The sequence below is a fragment of the Buteo buteo genome, chromosome 7 (assembly GCF_964188355.1).
Source record: "Buteo buteo chromosome 7, bButBut1.hap1.1, whole genome shotgun sequence".
Classification (NCBI taxonomy): domain Eukaryota; kingdom Metazoa; phylum Chordata; class Aves; order Accipitriformes; family Accipitridae; genus Buteo; species Buteo buteo.
The window spans coordinates 12384652-12408317 of record NC_134177.1 but is presented as its reverse complement, the minus strand read 5'-3'; the positions used below and the strand labels follow the sequence as shown (position 1 = coordinate 12408317).

General features: G+C 45.2%; 2 protein-coding genes across 5 annotated transcripts in view; one reads left to right on the top strand and one right to left on the bottom strand.

Moving 5' to 3' along the window:
- RUBCN (rubicon autophagy regulator) overlaps positions 1-3950 on the bottom strand; it is a 28115-nt gene extending 24165 nt beyond the window's left edge. Inside the window, exons 1-2 of one of the 3 annotated variants that reach the window (XM_075031592.1) lie at positions 1363-1554; positions 744-862 (exon numbers count right to left, since the gene is read on the bottom strand). Coding sequence is in view for 2 of the 3 variants with exons in the window: in XM_075031589.1 (XP_074887690.1) it covers positions 3849-3886 (38 nt within the window). In the remaining variant the exon portion in view is untranslated. Of the gene's footprint in view, positions 1-743; positions 863-1362; positions 1555-3848 lie in introns of those variants that run through there. The other 2 variants (XM_075031589.1, XM_075031590.1) reach the window with 2 other exon arrangements.
- Positions 3951-8981: 5031 nt separating this feature from the next.
- FYTTD1 (forty-two-three domain containing 1) lies at positions 8982-23136 on the top strand. 2 transcript variants are annotated; one of them, XM_075031586.1, is made up of 9 exons: positions 8982-9146; positions 12188-12319; positions 15305-15450; positions 16013-16140; positions 16898-16994; positions 18013-18074; positions 18943-19017; positions 19842-19968; positions 21070-23136. In XM_075031586.1, exons 1-9 carry the CDS (start codon positions 9044-9046, stop codon positions 21163-21165), a joined length of 966 nt encoding a protein of 321 aa, XP_074887687.1. In that variant the 5' UTR covers positions 8982-9043; the 3' UTR covers positions 21166-23136. The 2 variants fall into 2 exon arrangements, with proteins under 2 accessions (XP_074887687.1, XP_074887688.1); XM_075031587.1 differs by having other exon boundaries at positions 8984-9146; positions 16028-16140.
- The last annotated feature ends 530 nt before the right edge of the window (positions 23137-23666 follow it).

Here is a 23666-nt window from a genome sequence, read left to right as displayed (position 1 = left end):
TACAGGAAGGGTAAGGTGAGCAACAGGGCCCAGAGAGGTCACAGTACACGAGCAGAGCTTCCCCTGCAAGAACCACACATGCTTCTGCTCTCCTGCGCTAGCAGAGCCTGGTTCCCCCAGCCAAAAGGGCTGAGGGTGTTTGCAGGGGCCATCGCTAGTGGAGCGCTGGTGAGATCTCAGCCGCATCCCTCTCCTTCCTTAAAGACGACCTCTGATCCAGCCTCCAATTTTAACCACCAGCTCCACAAAATTGGCGCTGGGTCTCCTTGTTTTACCACCACAAACTCTATCTTCAGGTACAGCAACGTTAACCCGCTGTCAGGAACTGTCCCAGAACCTTTTGCACTGGAGTGATAAGACAGAATCCGGCCTTGAAGCAAGAAATGGCTTAATGCTGCTGCTGCTGACAACGACAGGGAAACACTGCTTGCTCTCCCAAGCTTTCTCAGTCCCTCCAGGCCAGCAAGGGTAGGAACTTCTCTTGGTCCAAGTCAGCAAAGGTGGCTCACAACAGAGGCAGGAAGCCATGCTGCTGACTCAGGTGAACTTCTTCATTTAAAATAAAACCAAACCCTAGTTACTTTCCAAAACAGAATCACTCGGGTAACACGGGAAGCTAGTATTTAAAAATAAATTAAAAAAAAAAAAAAAAAAAGCTCATCTTTCTTGCAAACAACTGCTGAGTGTCTCCCGGCGCTCTGCAGGAGACATCGAGCAATGGCTGTTGGAACTCTGTCCTCTACCTGGAGGAGTCTCTCGATCCTTCTTAGCACACTAAAGAGGTCGGGCTGAGGATGCCGAGGTCGTGGAGGAACTTCTGCCAGATCTCCAAGGACATTCCCACGCTGGCTGTCGGTTCCTCCTGCAGATCCCGAAGGCGCCGTGTAAACCACCGCTGTGCACAGCCTGCTCCCGCCTCGCCATCCCCAGGTCTCCCAGACAACCAGCAGCCCCTTCCCTGGGCTCCCCCGCCTGCTCCTCCAGCAGGCTCGGTACTGCTGGGAAAAGGGATTAAAAGAAAGGCAGGCTTCGTGTAATTCATCTGCAGCGGTGGGGAGTGGCTGACGAGGCAGAGGAAGCCAGAAGAGCTCTGCTAGCCAGGCAGGTCAGCCCTGCAGCGCCCAGGCAGGGAGAGCCAAGCAGCCTGGCTGGGAAACCGAAACGCAGGGTGGCTTGCACCAGTAGTAAAAGCTTGCACTGGTATAAAATGGGGGGCACAACCACAAAAAGCTCCCCCAGCAAACACAGCCCAGAGCTGCTGCTTGTTGGAGCACTCTTGCTCTGCACTGGCAAAGGATGAGGGAAGAAAATAGGGATTAAAGGTGTTTTTCAGCCTTCTCCCAGCACGGCAGATAGTTTTACCTGCTCATCCTGGCGAAGCCTCCCACCAGCAGATGACCACAACCTGTTGACCCAGGATACTGTCCATCGGGCTTCAATCTGCACAGGACCTGCCTGTGACAAGCATGCAAGCAGCCAGAGGCAGCGAGAGGCAGAGCAGACCCCCATGGCAGCCCACCTCCCTGGCACCAGCCGCTCACCTTCCTCCATTGCTCCCAGCACAGGGACCCTCTCCCCTGGCCCTGCCGTCCCTGGGGCCCGTGCCGGTGCCGGAGCCGAAGGCGGCAGCTCTTTGCTAACCCGCGTGGTTGACCAACGGCCCCTCTGCTCCCCCCGGGACTGCTGTGTCCTCCACACCACCCGCCCGCCGCTCCGAGGCACCGAGAGCCCCGCTCTCTGCCCGGCAGAAGGAGAGCACTAACCTTCCTGCCGTGCCTCGATGGACATTGGCGTTACAGCCCCTGCTCTCTGATGCATTTCAGACCTGCTGCTTAGGAGGAGAGACAGCAAAACCCAGCACGAGATCCTCATTCTCCTCTCCTGCACCGGTAGAAGGATGGACTTCAGCAAAATAACTTTTGCTTCTGCGTTTCCCGTGATCCATGGGAAGATGGATCCGGCCACCTCTATCCTATCACTATCAGTCACAACCACAACCTATAGTGAAGTGGCACCTCACTGGGAATTAAAATGCGAAACCATTTGCACAAAGGACAATGTAGCTGCGCAAGGCTCATGCCAGGATCCTCCCCAGTGCATCAGTGACAGCCAGGAGAATAAGCAGGCCCTCTCGTGTGCCAGCACCGGAGGGGATGATGCCCTCCTCATCCCTGGGGGAGTGCTGGGGTGGCACCACGTCAGCTTTATTAGTCACACAATGGTAGAGTCTGGTAGTGCAGGACTTGCACTTGCAAAGGCAAGAAAAAGCACAGAGATGATTCTGGAAAGAAAAAGAAGTGAATGCAGTCAATTCCTTTTGCCTTTCTGAACCTGCTGGTCTGAAGCATTAGCTAAAGAGGGAGAATAGCTTGAACCGTGCAAACCAAAAGGCACCCCACACCTGCACTATAGCCTTAAAAGCACCGGCAGCATTTTCCCGGCTGATATTGCCAGGAGGAACAGAGCTGCGAGCTAGCTGAGCCCCTCAGATATGGAATGCTTCTCTCCCATATCAAGTTTCAGCTGCTGCCTCCTCCCCAGCCAACACTCTCATTTCCATCCAACACCCACCCTGCACTTCAGCACCAGGGCAAAAATGAAACACAAAGCAAAGGCTAAAGACATGCAAAAAACTGAATCGGACTCATCACCAAAACACCTCCAGGGAACAACCGCTGCTGCTTTTATAAATGCTAACAAGAAAAAACACGCCTAAAGCACAAACGAAGACCACGCAGGCGACGCCACCGCAGCACGGCCGTTCTCACCGCCAGGCACGTGCAGGCGCGGGGCCTCGCCTTCAGAAATAAAGAGAAGCTGACGATTTCTTTTCAGCACCTAGAAGGGGCGATGCAGCCGACTGCCAGGGGGGTAAGGAGACATGATCCAAAAGCAGCAAGCTGCAGAGCCGCCAGAACGGCAGCGCGGCGTCGGGGCGGGATGGTTTCGCCCTTAAGCACAAGGCGTGCGAAGCAGAGGTTTGGCAGCTGCTGTCTTGGCCAAGGCTGATGGAGAGTTGCTGCGTCCACCATAGCGGGGACAGAGCATCAGGGACTGAGGGCACCCGTCTGTGGCCGTCACTGTCCCTCCGGTGGCCAGGACGCTTGCCCAGGGCAGGGAGCAGAGCGATGCGCTGGCCCCAGGGTGGGTGACGGCGGTGACACGCTGCTCTAACAGCCCAGCTCACAGCGTGCTTCCACCCCACGAGGGACCGAAGCGGGGGCAGCCGGCACGTTCTGCAAGCGCCGATCCCCACCCGGCACCGGGGGGTTTGTTTCCTCCCAGACCGCCCCCAGGTACCCCCCTCATCTACTCCCACACACACCCACGCAGCACACGAGGCCCCCAGGGGCACCCCCACGCATCCCCAGCGCTCCCCAGGCACCAAGCGCACACTAGCAACCGCTGCCACCCGTGTTTCTTGCACGCACATCCCGTGCTCCCCGCCGTGTCCTCGATCACTTGCACGCGCACCCTGTTACCCCACGCGGGCACCCCCTGTGTGCGCACACACACACGACCCTACCCCCCACGCGTGTCTTGCCCCTGGTGCCAGCCCACGCGCTCCCCCGCACCCCCGGCACAGGCACACACGCAGAGCAGCGTGCCCTGCCCACCCCCGCCATGTCATGCCTCCCACGCGTGCCCACGCAGGCCCTGTCCCGCCGCACACCCGCACCTCCTCAGCGTGTCCTGCCCCCACACACGCACCCACCGGCGTGTCACACACACGCACACGTGCCGCACCCCCCCCCCCCCCCGCGGCGTGCCAGGCCTCCCGCACACGCGTGCAGCGCTCCCCCCCGCGCACCCTGCCGCGTCACGCCGTGCCCCCGCGCGACCCCTACCTGCTCTCCGCGCGCTCCTCGCGGGGCCCGACCTCCATCCCGGGCGCGCGCGGCCCCGCCGCCGCCGCCCGCTGCCACCCGCCGCCGCCACCGCCGCGCCACCGTCACGTGGGGGCGGGCGAGTGCCCGCCCCGCCCCGCCGCCGCCACGAACTACAGCTCCCGGCGTGCACCGCGGCTGCCCGGCACGCTCCGCGCGGCGGGAGAACTACAGCTCCCGGCATGCACTGCGCGCGGCCGCGCTGAGGCCGAGGGCCGGGCGCTTCACCTCAGCTCCCCGCCCCTGAGCCGTGCGCTGGCGTGGGTGTCCTCCGCCTTCGTCACGGCTGTGTTGCCGTCTTCAGAGAGCGAATGCCCCGTGAGTCAAAGCCCTGCGCGTCAACGCCCCGCGTGACTAGGTGAGGGAGGGAGCCAGGGCCCCTCAGGTTTACTGTCAGGCAGGCGGGCCCACCTGCGGCGTCCTCCAGCCGGCCGTCGCGCCTATAGGTACCTACACGCGGGTTCGTGCCTTTGGCTGCTGTAGGACCCCTAAGCGATACGCTGTGGAAAAGCCGCGTTGTCAGTCGGGTTGCTGTCAGCCCTCCGAGTGAAGTGTTTGCGCTGGGGCTTAGCTGCACCACAGTGTAAAACCACAGTAATTGCCGAGATAACCGCTTACCAAATCCTGCATCAGAGATGATGAGAAAATTGTGATGGCAAGAAAAAAACCAAAACAACGTGTCCCTGAGAGACAGTTCACGCATTGAACGTACCAGCAGAGGAACAGAAAGAGGTTTCTGTTGTATTGCCCACAGTAAAGAGGATGTGAAAAACATGGCAGAATTGTATGTACTTTCCACTAAAAAAGCAGTGAAATGAAGCTTGAAAAAGGAAAAAGTGATGTTGGTGCCATCAGACTGAGAACAGTCAATGACAAATTATTATAGGAGATGAAACCCAGATATGTCTCCAGAGTTGTTTGATGCCTTAGAAACCAAAGGTAGATGTTTGCACAGTGGAAACTTCCTATAACTGTTACTTTTAATGATAAATGCATACACAAAGACGTACCCCTTGACCTGACACTTTCTATGTGGCTTATTTTGCCAGCACAGTACTTCAGCAGCATTTGGGGGGAACGGGGTTCTATACTGCTATTCTTAAAGCAATAACAACAACAAAACATTTTTCAGAAGGCACTTAATTAAGAGACTAGGACTCCCCATACATAGTAATTGTATACAAGTGTGGAACAACAACTTCCAGCATGGTTGTCAGGCAGAAATTTTCTTGCTTAGAGCCTACTGCACAGATTGCACAGGTTGAAAACACTGGCTGTACGCAGCATGTTTGGTATCAGGCCATCAGACTATCTGTTAACTCTCACAGTAAAAATTTTGGAGAAAATCAAGTCATCAAGACTATTGTCATTAGATGATCACGTCTGGTGAAATGGAGCATGCAGATGAAGCTAACAGATCTAATTTAGCTCCTAAATCAGGAATTAAAAGGTTCTTCTAGCTCCACAAGTCACAAATAGCCTGGGTGTTGCTTAACAGTGATTTTTTAAATTTCTTTTCTTCAGAAAAATCTCTCCTTTTCCCCTGCTTCCTTATGTTGTTTTGCATATGTTACTTATAGACACTGTTTACTTAACTATTGTCAATGCCCACGTCAATTTAGAGAGCGTGCGAAAATTAATTCCGTCAAAAATAAGCCTGATCTCAGAGCCTATAGTCACACACAGATGTGTTAGCTTCCGGGACTGCGCTGAGACTAAACTGGAGACTAATCCTGCAGTGTAAAATTTGACGAGTGCCAATAGAGGTCCACAATTTTAAGTGTATGAAAGCATGTATGAATCCTTTTGCTGAACAGTAGCAGAATTTGGAACCTCACAGACCCAACTGCTGTTTGGGGAAGGTTTGGGTGACATAGTTACCAACTCAATGTAATTTCTTTACTTATTACAAGTACCTCACAGAGAAGGCAGAATTGGAAGTTATTGGTAGATGCCAAACAATTTCATGTTAGGAATAAGAAGCTATTTTCATAGGGGTAGCGCCTGTGCCCCTAGGGAAGCGGAGACCTCTTTTAGAAGATCCACTTGAATAGCTCACCTGTTTCTAGGATCAATGCAGGTGTGATATTCCACAGCTCACGACATACAGCTTGGACTACATGGCCCTCTCTGGCTTCAAATCTATGAGTGCCTTTAGTACCTGATTCTTTGGGTGTGCTTTCTGCTTGGTAATTTTAACTCCTCCTCCCAGGAATTTCAGCCAGGATGTTCAGCAGGTAACATCTAGTCTGCAGTTCCTCCACAATGTACTGTAACAACAGGGGTGACTGCGCAACCAAGCTGCAAAGTCTCATTTTTCTGAGGAGACAACTGGTGCTCAGGAAGGAAGAGTCTGGGAAAGTCCCAGGAAAGAACCACCCCCAAAATTTACTACAGCCTGCGGATGCTTTAGACACACTGTCTTCTTACAGTGGATACAAACTCAGCAGGGCTGCAGTCATAGAGTACTTTATAAAGTACTAGTTCTTTATAACTGTCAATGCCACATGGAAGCTTTGTCACTTGGCTGGATGCTGACACAATCCTGAGAGCCAGACAGAAAACCAAGAGCTGATGTTTGCATGGCTGCTTTCATGATCCCCACAGCATTTCAGCCATTTTGAACACAGAACTAAAATACTCTTCAGGATCACAACCTTTGCCTGGTTTTCTGTTGGGCTGAGCAGCAGACAGCTAGTGAGCTGTTTGGATAATAAATGCAAACCATGGATGTGGTACAATCTGGATTTTGTCTGATTTCTACCTGTCATGAGGGTGGGCAGCATCTGCCACCTTTGCAGTTAGCATATGTGTTTTGGGTAAACAGAGTATTTGTTTATCAGTGTGACACTGTCACCAGATGGGGCTGTACCCTATAGGAATACAGGAATCTGGTTTAAATTTTTTTAAAAAAATATATCTTTTATTTGACACCTCTATTATTAGTATTTATTGGTCATCTGGCAACAGCATCTTCCCTTGAGAAATGTAGCCTTACCTTCAGAACCTCAAGTCCCACTTGTCATCAGTCACTTGTCATCAAATCCCACTTGTCATCTGGAGGAAAATGCATAAATTATCAAAACTGTGGCTCCAAGACTCCATGTCTGAACTTATGCTGCACATGGAGAACAGAGAAGAAAACAGGGTGGAACTCACAGCCTGCACCACCATGGTCATGAGCTCCTCCTGCTCAGATGAAGGGAAAATCTCTCACTAGCTGAAGATGTCCTATGACAATCACTGAGCCATTTTCTTCTAGACAGTAGAGAGCAGCAAGAGGAACAGACAGAAGCATGTCACTGGCCTTATTTTAAAAGGGAAGAGATGCGTAAAGAGTGTAAATGGAGAGAACAAGGCCTTGTCAACAGTCTGCAGTACAGGACAGAGCAGAGGCCAGAAAGCCTCAGCTTTCTCCTCTCATTCTAGCTTTTCCTGATAATACTCCTAGAAAGATCTCCAGGTCTGCGGTTAAGGGGCAAAGGCCTGTACGGTATTTTGGTGCAGCTGCCTCCCAACACCGAAGGACAGAACTGTGCCAGGGATTACATGCACGAGGAGTTAGTTGTGTATTGCGTACTTAGGATTTCGCATTTGCCACAGAGTATTTATTTTAGCAAATGAGCATATGGAGTACGTAGGCTGTTCGTGAAATGTGGGAGCGTTCCTACTGCAAGGAGAGGGTTGCATCTAAGGTCGTGCGTATGGAAATATTTATTCCTGCCCAAGGGCATTTGCAACATAGTCCCCGGGGTCTTGGTATGGAGCTCCCCCTCCCTGGCGGCAGTCAGTCAAACCCTGAAACAAGCTGTCCTTTGGTCATGTTGCAAAGCCTACTGAAGGCCAAGGGCAAGGGAAGTCACAGTTTGAACGGCAGCCTCAGCACAGCTCCCGGAGAAGGCTGAAGGAGATGTGGACCGTAATGCCCAGTGACCACTGTGAGTGGGGGAAACTGACAGGGATTTTCCTGTCAGCATTTACTGCCTGGTTTCAGAAGGAAGTCCAGCCTCTGCGGTCACGTTGTCTGCCCATCTGTTCCTTCCTTTACTATCTCTGGAACTCACTGGCCAATTTCAACCAACTACGAGCAAGATGTAGAGATTTCAAAGATAATTACCATCCCTTAAGTTTAATAAGGAGAGTGCCTAATGAAGGAGTGTAAAGGAGTGCCACTGTGTAAAAAAGAGGTAGATCCCAGCCCTGTCACAACTTGCTTGGCAGCAGCCAGATGATCGCTAGGTCCATGTGTACTGTTGGCCCACCAACAGGATGCACAGCTCCAAAGAATGCAGATATATGGGGGGCGGGGGGGGGGGAAGGGCTTCACTAGATTCCTTGTTCAAAAAACAAGTTGTTTATTTCTCCTGAATTTCTGAATCATGCGATTCTGACCAAAAGCTGGGGAAGATAACAACTCCAAAAAGAGCCCAAAGAAAACACAACCTCAGTAGTCATGCTGTTCTGTTTCTAAGCAGTAATTTTAAGCCTAACATGATATTTTGGAGTGGGAACCTGGTTTGAACCCTGCTGTTTGACGCAGGGAGACACAATTCCGCTAGGAACTAGCCTGCCTTGGTTTGGCTCTTTACAGAACGGGTTATTTCTCTCAATTGCGCTGGGGTCGCAGGCGAAGGCATCTCGCGTTCAGCTTCTCAGCCGAACACCCTTCCCCTGCCCCGCCACATCTCGGCCCTCCGGCCACCCCACGGCTTCGCGCCCTGCGGCACAACCGCCCTGTGCGGCCGCACCCGCGCCCCGCCGCCAGCAGCCCCCGCCGCACTCCCCGGCTCCGGTCCGATGGGGCAGGCAGGTCCTCACGCTGTCCCTGGAGAAGCCCTCCCGCAAACGGCCACCGGACGGCCCGGCCGGGGTGCCCGTCCCGGTGCCCGTCCCCGCTGTAGCTGCTCCTCCCGGCCGGCAGGGGGCGGCGCGCCGGTTCCCGAGCGGGAGGGGGTGGAAGGAGGGGAGGCAGCTCCTCTCCTGGGCGCAGGCGCCTGCTGCCGGGGCTGAGGTGGGCTTACTGCGCATGCGCCAGCTGCCAGCGCCTGGGTGGGCGCGGGCTGCGGCGCCTGCGCGGCCGCACCTTGCGCATGCGTGCGGCCGGCTGGCCGAGGCGGTGAGGGGAGGCGGCGGCGGCGGTGGTCCTGCGGGCAGCCATGAGCGGGTTCGGGGCCGCGGCGCCGCTTTCGGGCTCCTCGGCTGCGGCGGGGGCCCGGAACGGCAGCAGCGACAGCCTGGAGAAGATCGACATGTCCCTGGGTGAGGAGAGCGCGTCGGGCCCGCCGCTGTGGGGGAGGGGGCGGAGGGGCGCGGGTTGAACCGAGCGCTGGGGCCGGGGCGGAACGAACCAACGGGCTTTGCCGGGCACCGGCGCGGGCGGAAGCAACGGGGGGCGTAGGGAGGCGGCCTGCGCCAAGTCGGGCGGGGGAGGGGGTGAGGGAGGACCCTACCACAGCTAGAGCGCGGCGGGGGGGGCGGAATGCGAGGCTGGCTGCGGGGGCCTGTGGGCCTGTCGTGGCGGGGAGGGGAGGCGAGGCCCGGCTGCGTCCCCGGGAGCAGCGGGGCTCCCAGGGGCCCTGGCCCGCGGGGTCGCCGTCCCTGGCTAGGGAGCAGCTGGGGTGGGTCCCCTTTGTTCCGTCTGGGTGTCCGGAGCAGGCTGAAGAGCAGGACGCTGCGTGTGTTTGGCGCCGGTCAGGCCCACGGTGCTCGGGCCCTTTGCTGGGTGGCCCTCGGGGAGCGTCCCAGGACCTCGCCTGGCGCTCGTAATTGCAGGGGCGGGGGTGGTTAGATTGCCGCTCAGCTGGCCTTGCTTTTTGATTTTTTCTTCCCAGGTTCGGAAGCCGGTAATGGCAAGTCTCCTTTGTAACCCCTTTGCAATGCTTTGCCAGTCAGATCAAGCATGATGTCGTCTCTACCACGTAGTTTCCTGTGGCAATCTACCCCTTTCTCCCCTGTCATCCCATTGGTTGTGTGTGTTAGGAAGTTGCACAGCCTCATTACAGATCTGCAGAACTGTGTCTCCTGAGCGTATCTGATAAACTGACATCCAAGCTGTACATATTTCGGAGAGGTATCTCAGAGTAGTTCTGCTCTGGTCCTATGCACTGAATCCCCTTAACAGCTGGGGACACGTTTGGTGTCTTCCTGGAGTGCATCTTCCCGTTTAGTTTTATCCAAAAAACAACAACAAAAAATTATTTTGTACACTCCGAGACTGGTCCATGACACTACCAGAGCATGGTAGATACGTACTATCAGGAGACTTGCTTCAAAAAACAAAATCGTGATGTGAACTAGAATGTTAACGGTAGACTCGGCCTTTGTGGACCACCTTAAAATAAGAGGATTTGTACAATTTTTCCATCTGTAAATAATCCAGAGGACTTCTTTGTTTTGGCAATGGAGATAATTTGTGAAATGATAGTTAGAGTTTGTTTGAATGTGGAGTAGCGTTACAGCATTCATCTAATTCTATAGATCTGTTTTTACTTATAATATAGCACACTGAATCTTTGTTTCCAGGGTTACCAAGATTAATAGTTACTGATTCTGAGCAGCTAGTTGTATTTTCATATATTCTAATGTTTCTTGGCCAGGTTAACCTTTTGGTTAGGCACTACGACATGTCCTGGACATTGACTAATAGCAGATTGCAAAGGACTGTTGTGATGTCATGGTGACTTTCTGTTTAAGAAGCTGGTGTGTGTGGGTGTGTCTTGGCTAACAAATGCATAAAGTCCTAGATATCCTTCATTTCCCCAAGTAAGAGAATAGCTGAACCTTAAGTTCTTTTGTTTAAAAACTTATAACCCTGTGTGCAGCAACAGCTAACTTGCAAAAATGGGATTTAAGATGGAGCAGATGAACTATGAAGCAAGGATCTGTGCTTTCTGACCATGGTGGTTTTGTATCACTGGTAGATACGAATGGAAGTAGCCATTACGCAGAATTACATATTCTGCTCTAACAGCTTTGGACATTTTAGTTTTTGTTGAACATCACTTTATTAGTGGTGCTATGTTCAAATAACGCTCCTGGTTGAGTACTGCTGTTGGCAGTGATCGTTTCTGCTATTTTGGAGCTGTATACCATTTTTGAAGTGGCTTTGGTTTCCTTTGTTGTATGAAAAGGATAGTTTGGTAATCCTTGCTCCAGGGATGATCCTTTTGGTAAAGATTCTATAGAAATCAAACCCTCAGTGACCTGTATCAGTATTCCTTATCCTAATAGATTTTTTCTGAATATTCAATCATTTTTGCAGCAACATAAGCTGATTTTCTCTTAGCTTTACTTCAGCAGGATACAAAACATTGGATAAGAATGTTGTGATTTTGGTGGTTGGTGGGTTTTTTTTACACTGTTTTCTCTGTTCTACCCCATCCGAGTCCATTTGAACTCTGTTAAACACAGTAACCCTGTTCCCATCTCTCCCTGACTCAAAAAAGGATGTCCACATGTTTGTGGTACCTCTCTGTTGAAACACGGTGGTTTTATCAGTTGTGCTCTCATGATCTAGATGCAATAAATATAATTTGACATTTTTCTTTATGGTGTTTTCGTGAACAAGCTACCAGTCAAATAAAAGCATGCCAAGTCTTATCTCCTGAGCCAGCTACCAGGTCAGTGAAGGAAAGCAGACTGGTGTGGCATGATTTGCACTTGACGGACCTGCTGTTCGCTTTTCATCAGTTTATTGTCTTACACATATTTTTAAACCAATTAATAATTTGTCCAACATTGTTTCCCTGGATAATAGATAAGATGATTGCTTTGGATTGCAGATACTTGGGGAGAGCAGTTGTGCTTGCTTTTTCCCCATCATCTCACCCTCAGTGAACATATGAAGATAACTGATAGGCTGAGTTCTCTCTGTGTGATTTTTTCTTAAGTAACTTAGGATGGAAGAACTAAGGTGTGATTGACATTTTGTTTGGAATCTGCAAAGTCTGGGAGTGAGATGGGATTAGCTTTTCTTTAATGGTATACAAAAATGAATGGGGTTATTAAATTTAAAATTTAGTGCTGGGCTAAATGCCATGATCTTTCAAGCCTCTTGGATTTTCTGGATGTATGCAACTGCTTCTCTTTTGCTAGGGCATTATATTACAAATAAGTACTGTAAGACTAACAGGGACTGGATGTTTTATAGCAATAATATTTCTGGAACCGTAACTTGTATGGGTTGACTTTGCAAGATTAACTGGTCTGTTTCCCGTGACTCCAAGCTTCTAGGGTTTTTTCTTCAGAACTAGAATATGTCTGCAGTATGTCAATTTTTTCTTTTTATTTTCTTCTTACAGATGATATAATTAAACTGAACAAGAAAGAAGAGAGAAAGCAATATTCCCCCAAAATGAAAAGAGGGCTTCAGCAGAATCGAACTCGACAGTTCAGGACACCAAGCTCCAAGTGGGGAATCCAACAGCAGAAAGGTGCGTATGCCGAACATAATATGGATTACACAGTGTCTTTTTTGAGCTGAAATGTAACCTCATGAAATGTACGGGTTGACATGGTCAATTCGGGTGTCTTTCAAATAGTGTTACGTGCAGGTTTGATTATAATTCAGTTCTTTGTGATCCATTTATGTTTGGTTTTGTTTCTGGTTTGGTATGAGAAGGTAATTGATGTGTTTGGCCAACAGGGAACTTAGGTGTTGAGGGACTTGACTCATGGAAGGATTGGCTTTCTTTCTGATTTTTTTAAGTTTATTTTAATTTTGGAAATTGTGTAGATACTTTGTCCCTTCTCAGAGATTGATAGAAAGTGTGCTTATGCCAAAGCCTGTCTATCAGGAAATGTGGAGGCCTTGCTAAAGCTCAGAGCTTTGTGCAAATATTTGTTAGGTACAATTCTCCTAGTAGGCCTCCCCAAAATAGCTGTTACTGCAGATGGTAATGCTGGCTATGGGATATATAAATGGATAGTGCACAGCATCAGAGTCAGCTTTTCTTGTTAAGAGCTTGGGATGCAAAGGAAGTATCATGTCAGCCTCCTTAAGACAATGTTTTTACAGTGGAATACAAAAGGGGGAAAAAATCATATAGGCAGGGAGTGAAGTGCACAGTAACAGCTTTAGTGTAGATTCCCTGAGTAAGTGTCAGGGGTTTTTTGATAAACAGGAGTCATATTCTAAAATGATTCCCAGGTTTTAGTCTAGTTCATGGCCAGCACCTGCATGAAGTATAGACTGGTTTTGCTTACGTTTAATTTTGAAAAGTACCTCTTCAGTGCTGGATGATCTAAATATGGAAAAATACCATCTAATCAGAAAGCCTACCACCTCAATAGAAGCTAATTATGTGTTTAAGTTAATACATGCAATTTCTTGTTTAGTAGCATTCATTTAAAACAAATACACATCTGTCTGGTGCATTCTCAGTGATCCCCATTTTATTTTTGTCTTCCTTAACGTTTGTTGTAGCAGCAGCTTGTCATTAGCATCTTAGACACAAACGTCTTTGGGGATCAGTGGAATGATGTGTTGCTCAGGGCTCAGAGGACTTTTGCTTTTTATACAGGCCGAAATGGTGGTATTACTTGTGCATTGACGCTGCAGGAAAATACATCAGTCAGCCCAAGTGTAAGAATATTAGTGTAGGTGAAGAGTAAGTGAATTTAAGTTGTAGATTATCAAACATGTAGGCTTCTATTTACGACTGCCATTGTCAAATGCAATTGTTTATGATCTAATGGGCACAAAAGAAGCAAGTACTGGATTTTAGAATTTTAGGAGGAGCTTGAGCTGCAAACATAAAATTCTAAATACAATCATCTTGGCAGTTACTTTTCTCTCTTGGAACCTTCCCTCCTTGTCTGCCCTTGTTCTAGGAAAAAGCAAACATTTTTTGCAAAATTGCCAGACTCATGACATGTTGAAACATTGTGAATAGCTTTAACTGCTCCCTCCTATACAACTCCACACGTTTTATCCCGTTGAAAGCAAACGTCTTCTATGTTATTTTTTGAGCAGAAGGTATTATTAAATAGTTCTGAGCGTTCTTGTTATTAGTAGCTTATGACCAATAGATTTATTGCTGCTCTGTTGCCATTGAAGTTATTCTGATAAGTAGCAAATCCTCTATTGTTTGTGGACAGCTACAGAAACCACAAATGATCAACAGCATTGAATTCCTTGTGGTTTTAGAAGTGGCTGCCAAACTCTCTGGAAAGAAGCGAGGAACTTGAGCTGGGACTCTTTTCAGCCTTTGCGGGGGGAGAAACAGAGAGAAGAACATTGTTCATTTAAATAAAAGTTGTCCTTGGTGATACACAGAATGCAACTGCACAAAACCCTGTGCAGACTGAGCTGACTTTGAGGTTGTCATTTATTTGAGCAGAGGTTGGTCCAGAGAGTTCGTGAGGCTCCTTTCAGCCTAAGTAACCCTGTTTCTCAGCTTTTGTATTTGAAAAGAAGAGCATTTGCTAACTATCCACAAAATGTGGGTACATAGCAGTTTCTCCATGGCAAATTTATCCAAGCTGGGTTCTGATCGATGGCTTACCTCATGTGATGGCTCCTGTCTCATGAAGAAGCACAGATTTATTATCGATGCTATCAAGTCAGATATGTCAAAACTAGATATGTCTGTTGCTGTAGAGATGACTCCTTAGTCTTAAATGTATCTTCCAGTCTGAGGTTCTAGAGGGGATGATACCTGGGGATAAAACTGAAGCATGGTCTGTATTCATAGCATGAAGCTAAATGGCTCCAGACAGGGTTAACCAAACCCTTGTAACTGGAGATTTGAGATGTTTATACTACCGACCTCAGACTTACAAGCCTTTTATATTCAAAGGCTGCTTTCAATTCTCAGTTTCGTCCAGACTACCATGCAGACTTCTAATTGAAAACACTTTAAATGCGATGCAATTCATACGCTGTTTTAAGATGGTTTTGTGGGCCAATTGCTATGTTCTTTTTTCTTAAGTCGTGTCTTGGGAACCACTGATCTAAATAAATAAACTTTGAAGTTGCTTTTTTTCTTTCCTTTAAATTAAACTGGTAATTTACAGTTTGCTGAATGGGTAGGGAGCTGGGTTATTTTTGTTTGGTTTTGGTTTTGTATTATTAAGCACTTGATGAAGTTCCATTTCAGAGTATTTTGGTAGTTTTCTATGCCAGAATGACTCTAAGTTCTCCCTGTAGACATGTCAAATAACAGATTTTTAACAGAAATTAATGCATTGAGCTAGAGCAAAACTGATCTATATGAGAAGCTGATCATTGTTGTGCTAGGGCTTGGGCCAGACCTGCTAAAATAGCTGAATGACCAAATTGTCTTCAAGTGTAGTGATAGCTTCTGCTCTAAGGCTTGAAGTGTGCAGCCAAATAACTTGAGTTGCCTGCATAGCATCTTAAAGCAATAAGCTTTTTCTTTCAATAAGAATTGTTGAACTCTTCATGCTTGTCGCAGGTTATGGTAAAAATCGTTTGGGACGCAGAAAGAAGATAGCAGGGAAGAAGCGTTCTTACGGAGTTATAACTGGCTTGGCAGCCAAGAAAGCAATGGGTTCACGCAAAGGAATTAGTCCTCTGAACAGACAGCCGCTTAGCGAGAAGGTAATTAATGCAATTCTAGTGGTTCACGTAAGAACAGATTAAAAAAATGAAACATGATGGCTTCAGAACAGTGCTACTGAAATATAAAATGGAGACATCTGGTACAACCTTTTATTAAATTGGGGATGTGTTAGCTGAGCTCTTGTTTGTTTTGAGGGAGGTAATTAATGACTAGGTCTGAAAGTTTTTTAACATTTAATTGGGTTGCAAGTCATGAAAATTGAAGTACAGAAGTATATTTTGTGCAAGTATGGAGGTAGTTGCTGTATTTTTACAAGAAAACCTCACTTTTTAGGATTTCTTGTCTTTGCATTGCTTTGTTACAAACTAATGATTCAGCTGACATGCAAGTGTTAAGCATATGCCTGTTACAAAAATGGAAGTTTTTGCAAAACACTGAACTCCGTCAGTAGGCTCCCTCTTCTGTGCTCCTCCAATGCAACATTGCCTGCCTCACCTTATTCAGTATTGTAGAATAAGGATTGCTTTTGGATTTGTGAAGAAATGGAAATTGAAGGAAAAGTGTTTGTGTATATACAGTATACATATATGCTATATATAGTTATTGTTTTTTAAGAATGCACAGCGGAATTACCCAGTTTTGAAAAAGAAAACAAACCTGCAGAGACAATCTGAAACGCAGAGAAAACAAGCTCCAGCCCTCAGGAGGCCTGCCCCACTAAACAGAAGGTAAAACACGCAGTCTGCTTTCTGAACTCTTCTTGGCAACTTTCCATATTGAGTCTTGTTTGACAGGACTGAGTCCAAGAGAAGATGGTAGGTGCTAGCAGTAGTAATACGGTCAAGACTACCATGTGTATGAAGTTCTACAAATCTGGAAGCCAAGCATGGGACAAATGTGGTCTTGATACAAAGCCAGATATTTATTACTGTGTAGAGCACTCAGGAAGTACCTCTATTTGTGAACACCTGGTATTTTGCCTTCTTTTAAATCATAGGCAGCCTATATGGAAATGGCCAACATGAATTTCAGTAGCTTTGAAGTGACAATGGTGATTTAATGAACTTTCTAAATCAAATGCCTTTGTGGAAGCTGGTGCCATCTTCAGTTTTATGGAAGCTATTGCATGTTTTATTTGTGCTGGAATTAACATGTGTTATAAACTGCATCTTAACTGATCTTCATGATGAAAATTTTCACTATGTGACTATTGCGGAAACTGTAAACTGACTTTCTTTATACATATCAAGACTGCTCCTTTTTTTTTTTCCCCATCTAATCAGCAATGTTTAAAGTGCTGGAGGATACTGAGCAGGTAAAAAGCAGAATTAATAATCATACTGTCCTGTGACGTAGGAGTGCTAGGCTTCTATTAAAAGCAGTGATTTCTCCATTTATGAGTAATGTGTTGGGCACTTTCATAGTGGTCTCTCTAAGATGTTATCTATGAAGCTTTTGATAACTATATCTTAATTAATATTACAGGAATAGCATGCCATCCACTTTTGCCAGAATTGGAAACAAACTAAATCAGCAGAAAGACACTCGTCAAGCAACGTTCCTGTTTAGAAGGGGCCTGAAGGTAATAAAAATTACTGAAAACAACAACAGAATCGTGACACAGGTTTTAAGCTAACCTATAACACTGACATTAATGAATCAACTTTAAATATCAGATTTGAGTAGAAACCTGAGGTCAACTGGGAGATAGGTGTGGGTTCTTCTAGGGAAATGTACTCGTCCTCTTCAGTTTACTGTAGCCCATTGAGTCTGGCTTCCTATTCCAGTGTAGCTGGACTGTTCAGAAGGGCATGGAGCTTGTCAGTGTTTGAGGGTAGTTGCAAGGTGCAGCTTTCAAAAGTTGCCATCAGGTGAAGAATAGACCAGAAACATTTTGGAATCTGATTATGGTTTGGGTTTAGGGGTTATTTTTTAGTTATTTTGGGGTTATTTATTTTAGTTATCCAAGTTATTATTTTAGTTACTTAAGGACTTTTTTTAGTTGTTATGAGTAAGACCAAGAGAATAGAGAATGTGCAGTGAATGATAGTGGTGTTCTCTGTTTTCATTTTTGGCCTCATTCTACATCTGCTATCATTGTACCTGTAAGTAGTTGCTGTGTTCCATCCACATGGATTGCAGAATTACAGACAAGATCAGGAGGAAGAAAAACAAAACCAAGGACCTTGGAAACAGCAGTGGGACTTACATAATATCCAATATGCCACTATGTTAACATTGACCAGATTAGGAACTAGCCAGGTTTTTCTTGCTGGCCTGGTAACATTTTGGTGTATCTTGGTAAAATGTATGTTTGCTGACATCGTCCTCAAAAATAATGTTTCCATCTCTTTATTGGTTAAATTACTGTCATTGATGATTTTGTTTAAATTATTTTGTGTTCTTAAAGTAATTTCTTTGCAATGTCTTACAACGTTAATAGGATAGTTAACTTTGAAGTCCCTCTGAAAGTACAATCCTGTTTGTGCAGAGTGTACAAACAGCTTTAAACTTCTATTCTTGAACTGCTGTATTTCTGGCTGCTACAGTGGGAACTGAAACAATATTCAAATCCAGTGTCTGTATTGATGCATTTTCAGGTGCAGGCCCAAGTGCAGTCAACAGATGATCTTGATAATCAGACAGTAAAGAGAACCCGTCAGTAAGTATTTGATTTGGAAAACTTCAGTTTGTTTACTTGTATGAGTCTCGTTTTATTTCTGGCTTTCTGGCTATGATAATTGAAAGTGGGTTGGGTATTTTTTCCCTGTAGGCATATCAACTGAGTGACAGTGAGTGATCCTCCCCCTATTCTCAGTTATTTCCTAAATTATCTTCTAATTTAACCAGGAGAAGTTTGTTTGCATAAGACACTTGCAGGAATGAGGGGGAAGGAGGTAGCTTCAGAGGATCAGACTAATCTACCACTCATGAATACTGCATAGACTGGAAGAAAAATTCAAATGTCAATGTTCTGCTGAGCTCTTGATGTAATTTCCGTTTTATGTAGTATACGTACAAGTCTGTGAAGCAGTTTGGAAATAGGCAAGGCAGGTCACAAGGTGGACACTCGGCTCTCCCCCCATGTATTCTTCCCATACCATTCTGTACCTGCTGGGCTCTTCGCAACTTGTTTGTTGGTAACACAACAGGTTGAGTAAGCAGCATATGCCACAGACCTGCAGTCTGTCACCTCTTTGATTTGCTGCGAGGACCATTTTGGCCTCATCTGTGGCAAGGAACCTGAACATTTTAAAAAAGTGAACATTTCAGTCAGTGCTATAGTTCTGGTACACCTTGCCAGCATGTGATCTAGCGCTCCCCTGAATAGGTTTAGATAATGTAAAAGATACAAGAATCAATGGCCAAGCTTCCTGTAGATTGTTTGACTGCATGTGGTCTTCATACTGGCCTATATTCCGAAAGCTTGTACGTTCTTTACTAGCCAGTGTTCTGGATACACATTTAAAGGTACTCTGACTGAAATTTCTGCAACATTTTTGTAAGTGATTTCTGTGTTTTCAAACTAGATGGCGAACTTCTACCACAAGTGGAGGAATTTTGACTGTATCCATTGAAAACCCAGGAGCAATCATAACCCCAATGTGAGTTTTCAAAAAAGTTCTGAAATGTTCTTAACATAGCTGAAATCACTGTTCTGAGCCATTTAGTAGGTTCCTTGCAGGTAGTATTTCAGATGACCTCAATGTCACAGCTTCTTGTGAAGACTTCTGAATCTGCCTCCTTTCTGAGTATTTCTGAGCTGTGTTTGAATAATATCACATCCGGTTTTCTCAAGGCATCTCCAAGTTAGAAGCTTGATGTGCTGTGTGGAGTTCAAGACTGGTGTACTGGTGGATTTTCACCTTGTCTGCCTCTTCCAAATCAGACCATATTGCAGTTGTTTTTCTCCCCTATCTGAATTAAAATGAATGAGCGTCTTGTTGATGAGTGATGGTAATTGTTCCTCCCTGATTCATAAAGATACTGCTAGAGTTGTGCTTAAAGAAAGCATTGCTGTATTTGTGTTTAGGAAGTTGATGATACTGTTGTTTCATGAGGTGTTTTATTTTAAAAATCTCCTTGAGTAGCTTTTTTCATTAGTAGCATTTTATCTGTAAGGAAGACTGTACCAATATTTATTTTTTTGTAATTATTGGAATAATTAACCACAAATTATGCATTTGTCAGTAAGATTGAGAGATAAAAGATAAGATTGATTCCTGTCAGGACACTTGCTGTCTGATAACAATAACAAATGCTACCCTTTTATAGTTCTGCCTGACTTTTACCTTGAATTTGTGCCCTCCAGCTATTCAGCCAGCCTGATCAAATGGCTTGATGAAAAATTTATACCTCTATCAGCATTAGGGCTTTGTTGCATAAAACACATATTCACCGTGTCCTTTGTAACATTTTTCTTTCACAGTTCCCAGAAATTGCGATTAACTCGTACTCCTGTGCCACCATTTCTCATGAAGAGGGACCAATCTGAAGAGAAGAAGATTCCCAAAGGGGTTCCATTGCAGTTTGATATAAATAGTGTTGGAAAACAGGTAAATGCAGTTTCTTTCATTAACTGTGGAAGTAGTTTCAAGACAGATAAAAGTCAGTGAGCCAGGCACTTTCCTCCTAGACTCACTAGTGACAGAAAGAGGGAACTGGTGACTACTTCTTGTTTCTACTTCCAGTTCTTCCACTAACTTGCTATGTAACTTCAAGCAAGTAACTAAACTCACTGTTCCTGTTCCTCTAGTTCATGTTTTGCATGCCCACATGCTTTAAATGGGATTTAAAATGTTGAATATTTCTTAAAGCCTTCTGGTGTTCCTGCTGTGCTTGAATAGGCAACCGTGCGTAATTCAGGGATGAGCTGCTTTCAGATGTGTAGCCTGCATGGAACCTTGACAGCTGAATTTATAAGGCAACTTTTGCTATGCATCTAGGAAAAAAAAAAATCAACCGTGATGACGTAAAGGCTTGAAAGATGAGCAATTTTTTGCAAGTTTCATGAAGACAGGTGATGTAGTGCAAGAATCTTAGTGCTGTCATTGAAGGAATTCTTACAGGGTGACAGTTAGGTGCTGTTCTTGAATAAGCTCTATACTGCCGGCTGTAGAAAACTACACGGGATCAGTGCGTTGATCTGGATTTGTTCCTTCCATGAATAAGCAGTATGTCAAAAATAGTCTACTACTATATTGTAAAATTAATTGAACTTTTGGACCCCAGTCTACTGCCTCAACTGGATGGACTTGAAAGAAACCTGCATTTACACAGTTAAAATGCTGCATTTGTTGAAGTTGCATAGAGTCTGTGTGGGGAAACGAGTGTAGTGAAAGTTCTCTTTTTCAGTCCATCTGTCCTCAGTTTAATTTGTGATATTTTGAGTGGACTTTCAGTCTTGACATTGTGTACCATGTGTTCTTAATGAATTCTGAGAAATGCAAGCTCTTGATGTATAATCCAATCTGATTTTTAAATGGTGTGGGAAATTATGAAATCAAATTAAACCACTTTTTTTTTTTTTAAATCTAAGGCAATTAAGAAGTCATGTGATGATACAGAATGAGGAAAAAATTATTCTTGTCTCCATTACTTTGATTAAATTAACCTAACATCTTTTACGTTTGTGGTGAAATGACTTTATTTTTCAGACAGGGATGACGTTGAATGAACGTTTTGGGATCCTGAAGGAGCAAAGAACAGCTCTGTCTCAGAACAAAGGAAGCCGTTTTGTAACAGTGGGCTAACTTGACAGATGGACTTGAGCACTGATCCCACCTACCTAAGAAACTGAGATAAAAGTGGGCAGAAGAATACAGCATACATCACTGAAATTCTCCAGAGTTCTTACTAAGATGGTGGCAGAGCTATCTACCTTTATTACTTCTACTTTGAATGGTAAAAGACATGATGCCCTGAAGGAGGGGAAAGTGGGGAAACTGATCTGCTGGAGTGGCACCATCACCTGGTTGGAAAAGATTCTGTTGCCCAGCTGATGACAAACACTGATTTTGGTTCATCTTGCAACCAAAACACAAACATGAATTTTAAAAGTTGGTTTTGGTTTTTTTTTTTGTTTAGGAGTGCTCAGTATCTGGTTTTTTTGACCCCTCTGTTAAAGTAAAGATTGTGTGTTTCGTTACAAACCCCATTTTAGGGTTTTATAGGGACTGCCTATGAACCTTCCTTTGGACTGTAGTTTGGCACAGAGCCTCAGTCCATGAATACTTTGGTAGTGATGTAGCAGCATTTTTCATGGGAGCATTGGTTGTACTTCTCTGTGCTTTTGAAGTTCAATTTTTTTTCCTTTCTTGAAAACTAAATGTTTTGCATCCTCACTTTCACAAATAAAGCTGTTAGCTGAGACCCAAAATAAGTAATTGGGATGGAGACTATTCTACTCTTACCCTTAAAAGTGGTCCAGATCATATTGGAGGAGTACTGCACAGGCAGTATGAGAGTAATTTATATTGCAAATAGCTCAAGTTCATTATCCTCCTCTGTAAATGGAGTATGTCTGTCTCCTATTTTTTCTTAAACCCTTGCTTTCTATTTCTCTTTGTAAGTTTTTTCACAAACTTAATGCAATAACTTTAAATTTTTTTTTAATAATTTCATAGGAATAAATACAACAGTTCACAAGAAAGTCAGTGGTATGGTAGAGTTCCTTACCCTCCCAGACATAAGATTCTCATCTTGCATACTTTGCCCCAGAGGGTTTTCTCTGGCTCTTACAAATAGCCAGAGGCAAGCAATCTAATGGCACTTGTTTGTATATACCAAAGAGAGGTAAGATGTGAAAGCTGATCAGAAGTGGTCAGACATCTTGAAATTGGCTGAAACTGGGGAGTGTTGCTGGAAGAAAGCCCTCAGTTTGACAGCATGTGTAAGGCATTAAGCAGGAGCAAGCTTGCTTTAAGCTTAGCTTTGTGCATCAGAATCTGCAGGATGGTAACAACTGGGGCATCCTCAATCTGAATTTATATGATCCCTAAAATTGAGGCACCTGTTCAGAATTGCTTCCAGACCAGGAACTGATGAACTTAACACTGTTCTATAGCAATGAGATTTAGGTACAGTCAGGTAAAAGAATGATTGGCTTGCTGCATCCAGAAATGTTTATGGTATTTGAAATGGGTTTAATTCCTTTTTTTGTTCTTAAAGAATTTACATTTGACTTCTTACAGAGTTGGTTTCCTTCCATTTTTATCTCAAATTCCAAGTCGACTAGCATTTAATGGGAACTTCAGCGTTGAAGAGCATTTGACAGTAGAAGGGCTTTTGTTTGTATAGCAGTTTTAAAGTCAGGATGTATCCTGATGCTATATAGGACTTAAACCCTTATTTTTAATGTTGAAAATATACCTTAGCAGAAGCAAACTAAATGTAATGATGTTAAGGTTTTTTTCTTAATTACTAGTAGGAAAATTTTTTTTTGGAGAAAATGTCCCACTGTTAGAATTTGAGTAGATAAAAGTGTTGCCAGTCATCCTGTTTCAGTGTATACATTTTCCATGTGCCAGGATGCAACAAAAAAATTCTTTTGCATCAACATAGATGCAAAACATTGATGCAATGCATCAAAAAATGCTAGTTTGTATTTAATGAGAAGATGCTTTACACTGTACCTTTTGGTATTTTTTGGAGAAGTTATTACATTTGATCTATTCTGAAGCTGTTAATTTTTTTTTTTTTAAATAAAAAAGTTACAGGTTTCATACTGTCTTGTTCCTGTTACAACCACCTGGGCAATATATTGGTTATGTGACTTTTCTGATATCCTTCAAGGGGTTCTTAATGATTAAATTCTTATTAAATGTTCTGAAGAATATACCAAAAAGCAGCCTAGTGTAAGGAGGGCTTGCATTCATTGCCCAGCTTAATATCCTGAAAATTAAGCACTTCTTGGAGTGACGCTGTATAAGCTCACTTGCATTTAAATGTGTCAGCTGTTGACGTATTTTTCAGTAGCACCATCTAATTTAGTGGTTTGGTGTGATGATAGCACCAGATCCCTTAATCTGTCAGCCCAGGCATTGGTTTTCATGTTGCTGTGACATGTCTTGCTAGCGAGAAGTCTCTGTAATCTAAACCTCGTATTACAGGACTAGCGTGAACACCCTGATAAATGGCCGCGGTCGTGTTTCTGAGTGCGATGCTGGCAGGAGGCTTGCATAAGCAGTAGAAGTGCTGCTCTTAATTGGTGGTGCAGGGAAAAAAAATGCTGCCTGTAAATATATTTGATAAG

Excerpts from the sequence above, each read along its gene's own strand:
- FYTTD1 (XM_075031586.1), top strand. The coding sequence starts at position 9,044 with ATGAGCGGGTTCGGGGCCGCGGCGCCGCTTTCGGGCTCCTCGGCTGCG. Across the intron at positions 9,147-12,187 it reads GAAGATCGACATGTCCCTGG|ATGATATAATTAAACTGAAC; the intron begins GTGAGGAGAGCG and ends TTCTTCTTACAG. Across the intron at positions 19,969-21,069 it reads TAAATAGTGTTGGAAAACAG|ACAGGGATGACGTTGAATGA; the intron begins GTAAATGCAGTT and ends TTTATTTTTCAG.